Genomic DNA, 13,870 nt, shown 5'->3' with positions numbered 1-13,870 from the left:
TAGCACGGACCATTCCTAGTTTTCAACCTATCGAATACTCGGGGAGGGCTTTATGCCATGGAGCTAAGACCAAGGCCGTGACTCTAGCGCCTCTGCACATGCCTGGAGCGCTGCTCTACTTGGTGGAGATGGTCACAGGCAGACGGCTGCTTGCTCAGCTCTCGCACGGTTGAACGGCACGACTGATGAGGCTGGAGATGCTGGTATATCGCGCAAATGGAATCAACTTACCAGGTGTAGGTAGAGGTGGTGGTTGTAGACAGGAAACTAAGAAATGGACGTGATGGGTTTACATTGTGGCTGCGCGTGTTGTCCACGTGTTTTTCCAAAGCTGGAGATATACTTACAGATCATTATGTGGTATGTATTATGCTAAACACAGTTAGTCCATGTATGTAAACCTTTATTCACAGAACCAAGCGCATAGGGCCTTTAGGCCATGGCGTAATGTTCCCGCTGTGCAGCCGGTCTATTGAAATAGTGGTGTCGACTTAGAGGGGTCAACTTACATTCCAGAGAGAATTTGTCCTTAGGCTTGTCAGGATTTGAAGTTTTGAATTTCCAATAAAATCCTTGGCTGAATTGCGTACTGCCGATCACGGTGTCCACCTCACGAAGAGAGCCGTTCTGGAAGCTTTCGAGTACCAGTATGTTGTAATATACTGCGAATTAGCTATATGAACCAGCCAGCCCCGAATCTAAGAACCGGACTGAGATAGTCTGGATATGAGCTGGTCCATAAGGATAGTCCGTCCGGGAACAATGAATAGTCTTATCCCGTATTTGATATGAATGCTGATGTCCCACGTAACTCGACGGGATATTAAATCAGTGCTTACACTGATAGCTATGGTGATTGCACAGTAGTAAGAAACGGGGCGGATCCCGGTTTGAACGTACCCAGCACGATCATGATAACCGTCTCGAGAAGGCGGATTAGCCATTGACTATCCGCACTTTCGATCCCAAGCTCTGGCATTCTATCTGTCTTCTCTCGGATGTACCTATAGTGTACATCGAGGTTTGTGTCAGACTCAACTCGTTGGATCTCACGTCGATGCTCCGGAATCCGCACGACGAACCAAGCTCTAGTTGACCAGGCATAGAGTCCACCTACTTCGCCGGACAACTGACATAATCCAGATACGCACCCTTTTCCCTACGCAACGGACTTTTTATATGGCCTGTTATGCCGAAGTGCATGTCTCTGAACCTATGCCATTAAATTAGCCACGATTAGTGCGAATAGTGGCTGGAAACGGGACGTATACCTAGAATCGGTTTGCTAGGGTCTGCGTTAGTATTCTTGCAGAATGGAAGTCATTCCCTTCCCTTTACCAGGACACAAAGCAAGTTGAAATTGGTTTAGGGCACAGGTTTCGATGCCGCTTCAATCATATGATGGACCTTTTAGATGGCTTGCATCACGCAAGAATACTTCTGGTTCTGTTGGCCAGTGGTTCTGCTCCGTAACATACGACTTAGGAAACGTACCGGCTAAAACTGCCATTCGAACAGGTGGCTTTGGACACCGCGTCGTGGTTGTAATTATCTTTCAGATGATAGACAACTGCTCCATGACCTCTATTTCGAGCTGTCTAACTCGGTACTGAGTTCATGGAAGAATGCAGACGCGAAGTGGACTTGAGAGAACCTAAGGGGACTGGAATGTGTCATAAAATCCGTCATAATACAAAACTGGAAATCTGGGGTATGGTATCGCAGGGACTCAAGTCTTTAGAACTTCTTTTGAAGCGTATTAAATGCCCTTTGCTCCGAGAGGTGGAAGTCAGAGACACCACAGGACCAAGGAATTTCAGATCCAGAACCACAACAGCTGTGACCCAAACGATAGACTCGACCCAAGCATTTGGCTTGTTTGTTGACAGGGGATGGTCCCACTTTCTATGTCGCTGTCACATACATGGAGCTCCTGGGGCCATTGGGGTGATGGCAGGCACTATTCTCGCACGGCTCGCATTCGATTCGTGGCTAGGGATATGAACCACGCATGTTGATTGGGTGCTCTATTTGCAGGCAAAGGTATATCCACTTATTTTACTGCCCAGCAACGAGGATCATTCCTCAATGTCTTAGTTGGTAGCTGCTCATACGTGCATGATGCGCTGTCTGAGCTTCCAGCCGCTTTGTCTCATTAAACTGACTGCTATCACAGAGTCAAGGGATATTTCTGGGATATCTGGCGTTATACTTACCGAGTCCTCTTTCCAGCTCCCGAATTGAATGCCTACCCCTTTTGGACTCTGCCTTTGATCTCCCTAGGTCGTCATAGTCGACGTGTTTGATGATATGGATCTCCCTAGGTCGTCATAGTCGACGTGTTTGATGATATGCTTTGTGAGGTTGTTTGTGTTTGGATATTCCTTCTGTAACGAGTTAACGCGTATGATAAATGGTAAGATAGTGAAATTCTGATATCTGGTGTTGAAGACCCAGTGTACAATAGACGGCAGTGATGGGGGTAATCGTCATGAGGGGATCTGCTCCTTGCAGGTACATGAAAAGGCTTTTGCAATCCAGGAGTCAGGATTAACAAGGTGCGCTGAATGGTGTGTTTTGAACATAGGTACAGAGGTACTTGATAACTCTGTGTATGCTTTTGTCGAGGCCCTCTGACATAGGTAGACTCCCACTCTGAGACATAATGGGATGGTGTACACTGAAAATAACTCGGCTGCCCCTGTGAATCTAGTTCCAGCAAGTCATCTGTCCTCTTGGATGTCTATTTACCGAATATATCCTGAGTTTCGCTTCGTCGAATGCGACATTTAGAGAGGCACTACGCTGAGACAATCACGACTATGCCTGGTCAGGTGTCTTTGGCCTGAGCACTTCCTGAGCTCCCACAAAGCTGTCCCGCTAGAACAGGACGACCATTACGGTCGTGGATCATGCCCGAGGGCTGTTTCCACCAGAAGATGCTGCCAGTATGGACAAGTCGAGACCTATCCGGGCAGACTATGCAGACCTGGACTACTCTGCTTTATGCGCTGAGGAACGGAACCACTGGAGGAGATAAGCGGATCACGAGGTTGGAGGCCAGGGGTGATATTGTGTGTCGGGACTCATCTTCACGGTATACTGAAATAGCAACAGCTGCGGTTCATTGGAAATTCAATCTCAAAGGTTGTACAGTAATCTAAACAAACCACGGCGGTTTTGAACCATCATTGTTCACGTTGGAGCCACTATGGGCTCTGGTGGCAGTCTGTGGCACCGCTCAGCATTAATTCTGCAACGTTAATTAAGTTAAATGGCCTATTCGAGAGTAGTGAAAACGTCCAACGGTTTTTATTTGGTAAATATGGACAAATGCTAACACGTCCAATAATTGGTGTTGGCCTTGGGGTGAGTCTTGACAACGGGAGACCCGGGGCTTCCTAGCAAGCACTTCATAGATCTGATTGGACATCAGCTCTTGACATGCCCTATGCCGACGCAGAATTTTCCATATGTTCCATATATAGACTACTCGTACACAATGGTCACAGGCTCCGCGATGTGCCCCTTCAAGGAAGTCGTGCCGTTCATTGCCTGATAAATAGCCTGCGCAAAGGCCTGGGCGCTAAGCTTGGCGCCCTCGGGGCTCGTGTGGGTGTGGTCATTGGGATATAGGGCGTTGACAGCATCGGAGCCGAGCTGCAGGTACATGTTGCTGACTGCCTGGAAGTGGTCGACGAAAGTGACATCGGCGGAGGCAAGGGCATCCGCGGCCACCTTCTGGTAGCCCACGAACCGGCCAGGCGAGCCTCCATAAGAGCCACCCTCCCACTGGTTGTTGGGTGTCTGAGAGCTGAGGATGACAGTGGCCCCTTTACTTAGCATGAGCTTGGCTGCTTGGATGACGTAGAAGACAAAGGTGTAAACGGTCTCGCCCGTTGCATCAGAGATGCACGTTTCAGTACCGGCTCCCGGGCAGTCAGAGCGGCCATTGTCGTTGGATTCGGGGGAGCCGCCGTCGTTGTGTCCAAACTCGATGACAACAATGTCTCCGTCCACAACCAAGTCCGCAACGGCTTGGAATCGACCTTCATTCGTGTAAGACCGGGCTGAGCGGCCGCCAATAGCCTTATTCACGGCGGGCACCGTCAAGAGATCGCCGATGTAGGTACCCCAACCGTCGGTGTCGCCATCGTTGGCACCTTTCGCGGCCATGGTGCTGTCACCACAGAAGTAGACAGTTTGAGCAGTGGCAGCTCCAATGGCGCCGAGCATCAAGGCCGCCGAAGATGGTGTGAATTTCATGATGACGGGATACAAACGCGGGAACACGGGGAATCAGAGAGGTTTGAGGTGATCAGCAAGTAATGTGTAGCTATAGGAATTGGTTGTTGGTCGCAGGCAGAGTGACTTCACTTTGCAAGATCAGCTCCGGGAGATAGTTATATAGATCACCCATAATCCTGCAATTTGATCCTAGTGAAAAGCCCTAATGCCTTATGCAGCATAGGCAGTCCTGATTCTGCGTTTCGAAGAAGATATTAGTTCCGCTCGACCGGCTCGTGTTCTTTTGTTCCGGTCAAGCTCCGCGATCTGATATTGAAACAAGCATTTTTCCACCAGTCAAGGGGCCTGAGCTTTCCAAACGGGGAAAGTCTCCGTATTCTTGAAGAAGTTGGGGTTATACACCTTCCCCGCATTTTGCTCTGAGGAATGCCGATGCACGTTCAGATAGTTTAATTCCGATGTTCGGCCAAGGTTTAGACACTATTCTGGGGTAATAATTGGTGGCATTGTCGGTGGAAGAAGCTGATTTGGACCTGAGGCGGAAAATCTGTTTCTTGGAGTCAACGCCACACAAACAGTACCTTAAGAGGGATACCTCTCTTCCTGACTCTTCCCTCCTCCTGAGAGATAGATGATTTAACACGTTTCCTGTGCTTCAGATGACCCCTGTACTGCTCCCTCCTACTTGGAAGCATCGTTATGAATGAACAGCAGGGTCCACCGCAGCCTTAAAATGACCTTGCATACCATTTGAGGTACGGTGACTGGGCAGATAGGCACATATCTTTTACCATGAGTTGGGCTCTCGTGTAGGTTAAGAAGGTTAAGAAGAAGGGTTGGGAGGGGATGCGAGACCTTGAGGAAAAGAGCTGGTATTATAGTCTACTTATCACTTCACTACATGACATACACTGCCAATATTCCCGGGTCACCTAATTAACTGAGACCTGTAGCATCATTCATAGCCGTGCACATTCACAATAGCAAGCCTGTTGAGGATTGCCCACTGCAATTAACTCAGGGAATGGTTGTATTCCACGAATACGCGGGAGAGAATAAAGCGGGCGAAGGATCATTGGATATAGTCACACGGACGGGAAAAGAATGTCACCAGTGGAAAAGAACCAAACAAAGAAAAATTGAATGGAGGGAAAGGCAGGCCGGGGAAGGAGGGGAATTCCTTACCACTGCTTGGCTGCATATCAGTGTTAGAGAGATTTCACATGGGTTGGTGCCAGGTAATACAGTAGAACGGCTCATTGTGGCATACAGCAGCAACCAATGGAGATGCTGGAAGCAACGTGAAAGGCCAAGAGAAGTCAACGACCGATATAGAGCATCGTTGATTGGAGGTATAGGTCGCGAGCAGTTCACAACTCCCTTCTTGAAGAACTATGGCATGTACTACTGTCTAGATTGGCTTTGGAGTAGTGTCCAACAGCGTATGGCCCCACCTATTGGACTACATGACCTGGTTTAGCCAACATACTACCAGTCTTCCCCTCTTGTTTCACGCAGGAGCGACAGGGAAGACGTCTGCCGGATGACTAGAAGATGTCAACGTGCCGAATAACAAGTGCAGGAAGAGTGCACTAGTACCAGCAGCGATGACAGCACAGATACTGTCCGTGTAAGGTTGGTCAGCTTGCATATGAAGGTAATTACCTGTCAACCCATGGATAAATTCGCGGTTTTGGTATTCACGGCGTCAGATCTAATCATCCAACCGCCGTAGTTGAGTAGGGCAGATGGGTGGATATGATCACGACGTTTAGATCTACAAGCACGTATCGCCGAATCTAAATCATTCTGCAAGAGTTGGTATGACAGGGTAGCAAGACGCCGAGCTAGATACTAAATTCCACGCCCGTTAGATCAGTGGAGAATTCCTGTAGTTTCAGCGCTTGGGAGATGTCTCGTGTTAGTGTATGATGGGCACAAGCTCCAACATAGTCCGGGGCAGCCTTGTGTGTGACATCGAAAAGTCATGGAAGCGCTAAACGGGTCGTAACCGCCAGCCCACTCCTTCCGGCAACAAAGCTAACATAAACGGTGTATCAAGGGTTTAACAGATTGACTAGGGATGCAACGAAGTAAAGGTAAAGCACGATGGAGTCCACTTGAGCGATGACTTCGTCAGGGTTGCGGTTCGAGGGCGAGCCGCCGCTAGCCCCCTAGTGTCGTGGCCCGCGTTAACGTTGAGCGAACCAAAAGGGACAATTACACCCAAGATTGACGATTTGAGGAAGCATAATTAAACTGTCGCCCGGGGTGATAAGGTAGTTCCCATGTGGCGATTCGTGATGAATGTGGGATTTGATGCAGAAAAGGCGCCGGAGGATTCTTGTAGTTTGTGTTTGTTGGCTGCTGCGTATTCAGATGTTGGACTGAGAAGCAGAAAGCGCAATCCCCAGTCTGCCAAGGTATAATGAGAACGACAGATGAAGGTAGAAGACGACTTTCAGGATCAAACATCACCGATCATCGTTCCCCTCTTCTGGTTGCCCAGCTCACTGAAGTTCGTGAAGATCAAGCCCTTTGTTTCGGCCGCAACGGTCGCTGTCTCTGCACCTTTGCTGCGGCACTGCTAGATTCCGGCCAGGAATTGCCACCAATCCTACAATCTGGTAAATCTATGCTCTGATTCGTGAGGTGCTCAGCTGCTCTTGCTCTTGTTGTTGCTTGACTGCAGCCGCGCACTTCGGAGGGAGGGCGATACACTAACCCCTTTGCGGGCTAAAGCGTGACACTGACCCTTACGCTGAAAGATTACCGCCATCGGTATTGTATCGATACCGTTGTGAACGTTATTACCCGTATTGCAGCGCCCGCCTGTCTTGCAACTCAACTTTATAACATAAATCTCACTCCGCGTCCTGACTTTCTTCTCTTTCTTCTACTGAGGACCAGCGAGAGGTCAAGAAAGAGGTTTCCCTTAATATCTTCTCTTTGAGAGCATCTGATCCAACGGCCTAACTCTCTCGCCCTGTGGTCTGACTTATATGGTCTGCTCTATCTATTATTGCATGACTCCTACTATATTCTCTACTTCCACGCACGTGTAAAGGTCAGGCGCGTGGTCTACAGTGTCATCCGTTACTTGATTTGACTCGTCTTTCTTTTCTCATTCATTCACTCGTCTGGATCTCTTGGTATTCTTTTTGAACAGTCGATCTTTTGCGTCCAAGATGCCTTCTATCAAACCAACTCTCCATCCATTGCAAACCCCCCGGACTATGGTCTTTCCATCTGAGCTTCAAGAGGACTCAGGGTCTTCCAGCCTTTCAGCTGGTAATGGAAGAGGGGATGAACCACTCTCGACACCCATCACTCCTCCCGCGGCCTACACAGAGTTTCTCAAGAAGTTTCAACCTATCTTATCCCCCATCACTGGGGAGCCTGACTTTTCCAAGATCCACACCCTGAGGGAAGGCCACTCTACCGCATCAAACTCTCCAACATCCCAGCCTGCCTCACGCCCAACCAGTGCAGTCAGTGGCACGTTCAGCTTCAATGGTGATTCGTCCAGATCAGCTGCGGCTTCGCTGCCACCACCAACCCCGTACACAGCACCTCCAGTCAGAAGAGACCCGAGGAGCCTGCGAGCTTTACGTATCCCGCCCCCTCCCAGGTATTCACCGATTGCGGAGGCTCCCAGAAGCGCAAGCACCCTCTATTCACCGTACTCTGCGTCTCCGTCGGACTGGAGAATGCGCTACTGGGAAGGCCCGCACAGCGCGGTTCCCAGCGGCAGATTCAGCGTGCGGCATGTCATCACTCATACCATCACCTTCAAACGAACACAGCTCGAGGATCCGCCTAAGGGGAAGCGGAGAAAGCGCGAGGACTCTAATGAGCCTTAGCAACTTTAATGCCTGGTATCATGAAAGTTTATTTTGGAAACGGTCAGGTGCACTAGCGCAGGCTTTCGGCGTTCTGGTGTTTAGGAAGATGCTTTTACTTAGGATAGGCCATGGTTAATTTGATTTTCCTTGAATTCTTTCCAATGCGGGGTCCTTCTCTACTATGTTCCTAGAAAATTAACGTAATGCCCTGGTGGCTGTCAATGCTTTTCTCCTTCATCAGAAGGTTTCCCTTACTTTCCTTAATTGCCCTTACAGGAATGTAAATGATATGCTATTGACTAAATTCTATCGTTACATGTTTACAAACTGTGTAGATTGTGTTTTGCCTTGGCCTGCTAAGCAACTATGGATTTCTGTTGAAACTATCCTAATCTCTTTTTGAATTATGTTTGACCAGAGGAAGATACTCATACTAATGTTTACAAGCAGCAGCCATGTTCGCATGACGGTTTACCATAGGGCGAATCCCGCTTTGACCCGATGCCTTGTGCCAGTGAATTGAATTTGAAGGCCCGAGCTCAAGATGGCCTCCCGACACCGGTATATTGGAGTTGGTGTGTCGACCCGCCAGACTGGATCCAATATGATGCCGTATAGTTTTACCAGATGCCCCGCTCGGTCTTTATTCTCGTCTGTGATGCTCACACGTGTTAACCTAACACAGGTAATCAATGGCCTATTCCCACAGGTTTAGCTTTACCGCAGCCAGCCCGACGGCGAGATCCTTGGGCAGGGTCGAGCAAAGAACGCCAACGAGACCCGAGGATCTGGTAACGGCGGCGATTGGGCTTCCCTCCCGGACGAGCATGCGGCTGAGGCTGAGGGGTGTTGAGAAGCCGCTATCAGGAAAAATAGGAAGGGATATCAACGAAACAGACGTGGTGACATGCATTCTAGCGTATTCCTACCCTACCACCCCGGCTCAATGGACGAATTTCTCCGTGTTGTTGCCCAACTCTATGCAAACCATGGCCTCCTCGATCAAGGATATCCGGCAGCGTGGAGAGTTAGTACAACTCAGACCCACCGAGGACTAGCGACACACCAATTCAAGTGTGATGAAAACCGGCTAGCCAGTAAAGAAGGTTGGAGGGGAAGTTGGTTCTATCAGTAGTTTGAAAGTTGTTCTGTGTCGATTGATGGGGTATTGGTGGAATACCGCTGGTGTAATATTACCGGAATGTAATTTACACGATACGGCGCCAGCCCTACCCAGCCGTGGTGGAAGGATGCAGGATGATGCTTTACTCTATCACTCCCCCCCCGTAAACTTTGCTTGCTGCGAAGCTGGAACTAACCGCCGGTTGGCTTAATCTCAGGCAATCTCTGGTGGCTGATTGTGTTTCGCCCCTGCAACTCGGCAGCCTATTCGACCTTTGGGGTCTCTCCACAATCGACGACCGCGAAGCCAAGCGTGATCTTCTCTGGTCCTCTACCCGTCCTGATTGGTAGAGAAGACGCGCTCGACGTTTCATGTTCGCTGCAGAATGCACGGGTAAGGGGGCTACATTCTACGGCGGGTGGCTAAAAGACGGTGGCTTCAGGATCCTGGTCAATGGAAGAAGAACTTCTCAGAGAAGGTGTTTCATCCGATTACACTGTAGACACCTACGCCGCAATCATGCCGCAGGTAATCTGCATGACCACCCATACGTTCACTTTCAACGGTGCCAATCGGAATGGAGTCCCAACTCAGGGGATTACCAATTCGAAAGAAACAAAGACGGAGGGGCTACACGACATTCAATTTTGACTTTTGCCCATCATTCTCACCTCCATCCAGCAATCCGTCAATTCCAACCATTGAGGGAGGGAGAAGGCAAAGGAAATGGTAGAGTACTGGCGCTTCATCAGGTCTCCCAAAAAAAAGGTCAGATCAGAGCCAATCATGGCGACACCCAAAGACATGGATACCTGCAGTTAAGCGCCGGCGCTAGACTGAATCAGGATGGAAATGGAGTCGTTCCCCTCAGACGGTCCGCAGCGCAACGGCTGATGATTGGCAGCGGGGCAGGAGAATGTGTGGGGACGACGGATGACGTGGGAAAAGTGATGAGTGGGAACCGTCGGCGTTACGCTCCTATTTTTGTCTTTTTTTTTTTTTTTTTTTTTTTTTACCTGAGGAGTGTTTTTTTTTTTTTTTTTTTGCCCACGGCTTTCTTTTCTTTCCTTTTCTTTGCTTTTTTGTCTTTTTCGATTTCGATCCCGTTTGCTGGATCCTTTAGGAGTACATCGACCAATAGAATGTATGAGAACATCGCACTTCCTCATTCTTGTCGGTTAACGCCATCCAATGAAAGGCATCATCACACAATTAACCCTGCATTGCCGCCGTGATATCAACCATGGAAACCAGTCAACAGGGATCGTCGCGCGTCGACCGTCCTTTGGAAGGATTCTACCCACTAGAATAAGCAACCAATCCGGCGCTACTGTTTAGCCCGATCGTTGTGATGAATTTCGACCGGGGAGTCACTGCATCCTGGTCAGCCAATACCGAGATGTGAATGCCCCTCTACTGTGATGAAGGTCGAGTAGACAGTGACCGACCAATGTCAAGGATGGAGACAGAGGGGAGGAGGGGAAGGCTATGCGTAGGAAGGAGGGGGAGGGGTAGGCACACGTCCTGGACATGCCTACAGCACTAGGGCATGTATTCCCTGCAGTCTTTCTATTTTCATCACAGACTAAGGAAGTTATTTTGGGCAATTCTTTTTCTGGAGGACCGGGGGTCTTAGTGGTGGGTGTAGACAAGGGTGGATATTTTTGGCAACGCCCCAGATCCAGTCTCTCTATATTTGGATACGGTTTTGGTGGTTGCTATATACAATGAATGAATCCTGTGCGGATGGGCCATGAGGATTAAGATGCGATTGTTGGAATGCGTGTAGCCCGTTCGTATGGAATCATAAGGCCAACGGGGGTGATTGAGTCTTGTGCAAGCTTCAAACCTTGCTCCCAGTCTACCAAAGTCAATACCATCAAAAATGTCCTGGCAGCCCATAGCCAGACCCCTCCTTGACTAGTGCCGGGTAACGATTGCAGAAACCAGGCAATGGTCGGTTCTCCTGCCTGTCCTTTTCCCTTCCCCAAGGCCGAAGTCAGCATGCTAATTCTATGAATAGCTCATGTTGACGCCAAATAGCCCCTTGGTGGAGATCTCCCGGTTCCACCATCTTCATCGAGTGCTTCAACTTGATATCAGTCAGCGCCCGGCGGCTATACCAAGCCAGCACTTGTGATAAGTGGTGCATCAACTCCCACATCCATTGCAGATGAATTCTTTCCCCCTCTTCTCGAGCCCTGATGGGCATACCAATGAGATTGTGCCATTGTTCTTTTCTCATCAGATTCCCAGACTGATATGGCGTGGATGGCCCCGGCTAATGCCAAATTAAGCACTTCCCCTGCAGGACGGGGTTGACTCTTAATCGCATCACATTCTTGGCCCGGGGCTTCGGTTGCATTATCACCACTGATTGCCGCTCACCTCGTCTCTCCGTGTTTGATCATCGTGAATGGAGATTCTCGTCCGTTGTACGATACGGTATCGTACCTGTAGATGAGTGAGTTTTACCGTGACGGATTCGATCGAACGGGGTTTCTGGCAGAATCTTGCAAAAAAGTGGATATTCAGGGATGAGGTTCCACTCTCCTGTTTTCCAGAGGCTCATTTCAAGTCGTGGGAGTTGATGACCTGGGCGGATCCGGGCGGAAGTTGATGTGGTGCGTTCATCGTCTCGTGATCGATCTATGATGCGGACATTGGCTGACATGAGACGAATAGATGGTAACCCTACGTTACATGTTTCTACTTGGAGGTGATTTGTCTTCTGTTGCATGTCTAGAACAGGATTGGCCATGGTGAGTAAGTATACCAAAGATTGTACACCGGGATCCTCAGTATCCTCAGGATACTCGGGAGACTCGGGATATAAAAAGCAGATATGCAGGATGCGCGTAGTAGATCGACGGGTAACAAACAAACAATGATGTCGACCTGCCGCCGTGCCAAGAGACTATAAACCTATAATTAGAACCCACGATCGTCAGCCCCTCAAACCAAGACGAGGTTTTCTCCTCCATTCCTCTCTGGATGGAAGGACGAATAATAGCACCAACAATCAGACCGTTTTCCACTGCAAGGGAAAAAGTACTTGTGGCGCTAAAAACCGACGTTCATCCCGTGATCCACCAGTGTTTCCCGCCCATTGATCGTTTCTCCCAAACCACCACCACCTCCTCCTCCTCTTCCGATGTATCGTCCATCTTCGCAGCCCGGCTGTTAGCCAGTCTGAGCCTCTATCCTGCAATCGAGTTCGTGTTATTCCTGATTCGGAAACTACTTCCCTTCTTTTTGCTTTTTGCTTTTTTTTTTTTTTTTTCTTTCACCTGTCCTCCCTTGTGGTATCTCTCCTCCTCTCCCGCCATGTCTCAAGCGCCGCCTTTCACCCCCGACAGTGAGTTTGCCGCCCTCGAGACGCCCCGCGTATCGACGGGTAGTTTGTCTATCACCGCGTTAGCTCGGTTTGAATTCGAAGCCGGAAAGGCCAATGAGGGAACGAAGATCTTGATGATTGAATGGGAGGATGATGACTTGACCCGATCCTCCGCTGGCGGTGCCTGGCATGTCTCCTGGGAGGGTAAGCAGGCCGTGTTGCCCGCCGACGAACGAGCCAACGACCACACCCGTCGCGTATACTTCCTCCTTCCACCGCATGTGACCATCCCTCCCGTCGTCACCTTATCGTATGAACCCCCGACCACGGAGTCGGCTGCCAACAAGCACTCCCTGCAGCTGAACCCCCTGCCGGCCATCTTCCCGCCGGAATTGGGCGCGGACGGACGGTCCGCCGGCAAGAAGGGCGTCCTGCACACGATCTGGGCGAAGAAACGGTTGCAGTCGCTGGACAAGGAGATACGGGAGGAATGCCTCACCAACGTAGAGGGGATTGCCCTACACATGGCGCTGCAGGAGAAGGAATGGATCGAGACGAATTTCGGAGTCGGATCGCATGCAGAGTCACAGAGGAATTCCATCCAGAGTAATCCGGACCCGCGCTACCCCATGGGGCCGACCACGCCCGTCTCACCCGGCACCGGAGGCAAATTGGGAGAAAAGCTCAAGGGCCTGCGGTTACAGACGGGCCAGCGCGATTTGTCTCCCAAGTCAGATGGTGAGCTCCCTACCCTACCCGTTTCCACACAGGGGGACACTTCTACTAACACAGCCAGCAACGACAGCGGCCTCCCACCATCTACTCTCCCCTATGACCCCCGACGTCGCCGTGTCGTCCTTCACCTCGTTCCATAGCATCCAGCAGCCGACGCCGCAGTCCGATGCGCCGGAACCCGTCCGGACGGTGGCGCATTACCCGCCGGAGTCAATCCAAGCGCAGCAGAACCGCGACGAGAACAACAACGGGTTCGCGTCGATGAGCACGATCGCGCGGACGTCCAGCGCCGACTCGGGCGAGGACCTCTTCGCCAAGGCGCTGAGTCCGCGATCGCCCGATCTCCCGCGCAGTCCGTTTTCCTTTGCGCCGGAGCGGGTGATGTAGTGCAGTTATGATTTCGTTGGCTCCTTTCATTCTCTTATGATTCCCCTACAGCGTGTGACGATCGTGAAACGAGACAGTATGTGTACATAGACAGATCGTAGTAGTACGGAGGATATACTACGATGCGAGCACTTTTACCATGACCCACAAATATCAAAACAGATATCTCTCTCACCCAAGCCCAGCCGCACATAC

The 13,870-nt window shown here is 50.2% G+C and overlaps 4 protein-coding genes across 4 annotated transcripts; 2 read left to right on the top strand and 2 right to left on the bottom strand.

The window, feature by feature from the left end:
- Positions 1 to 698: 698 nt before the first annotated feature.
- Positions 699 to 979, bottom strand: BDV38DRAFT_285543 (uncharacterized protein; the record flags this gene model as incomplete). Its single annotated transcript, XM_032060510.1, has 2 exons — positions 699 to 847; positions 901 to 979. 2 exons carry the CDS (start codon positions 977 to 979, stop codon positions 699 to 701), a joined length of 228 nt encoding a protein of 75 aa, XP_031910832.1.
- A 2,347-nt stretch (positions 980 to 3,326) lies between these two features.
- On the bottom strand, positions 3,327 to 4,769 carry BDV38DRAFT_154722 (SGNH hydrolase-type esterase domain-containing protein). The gene has a single exon (XM_032051691.1). It carries the CDS (start codon positions 4,264 to 4,266, stop codon positions 3,490 to 3,492), a length of 777 nt encoding a protein of 258 aa, XP_031910831.1. The 5' UTR covers positions 4,267 to 4,769; the 3' UTR covers positions 3,327 to 3,489.
- Positions 4,770 to 7,134: 2,365 nt separating this feature from the next.
- On the top strand, positions 7,135 to 8,269 carry BDV38DRAFT_254154 (uncharacterized protein). Its single transcript, XM_032055300.1, has one exon. It carries the CDS (start codon positions 7,437 to 7,439, stop codon positions 8,109 to 8,111), a length of 675 nt encoding a protein of 224 aa, XP_031910830.1. The 5' UTR covers positions 7,135 to 7,436; the 3' UTR covers positions 8,112 to 8,269.
- Positions 8,270 to 12,543: 4,274 nt separating this feature from the next.
- On the top strand, positions 12,544 to 13,675 carry BDV38DRAFT_273313 (uncharacterized protein; the record flags this gene model as incomplete). The annotated part of the gene is made up of 2 exons (XM_032057654.1): positions 12,544 to 13,291; positions 13,359 to 13,675. 2 exons carry the CDS (start codon positions 12,544 to 12,546, stop codon positions 13,673 to 13,675), a joined length of 1,065 nt encoding a protein of 354 aa, XP_031910829.1.
- Positions 13,676 to 13,870: the final 195 nt, after the last annotated feature.

Source organism: Aspergillus pseudotamarii (assembly GCF_009193445.1).
Source record: "Aspergillus pseudotamarii strain CBS 117625 unplaced genomic scaffold BDV38scaffold_50, whole genome shotgun sequence".
NCBI lineage: Eukaryota > Fungi > Ascomycota > Eurotiomycetes > Eurotiales > Aspergillaceae > Aspergillus > Aspergillus pseudotamarii.
Note: the sequence above shows the minus strand (reverse complement) of the source record. Positions and strands in the feature narration are given on the sequence as shown.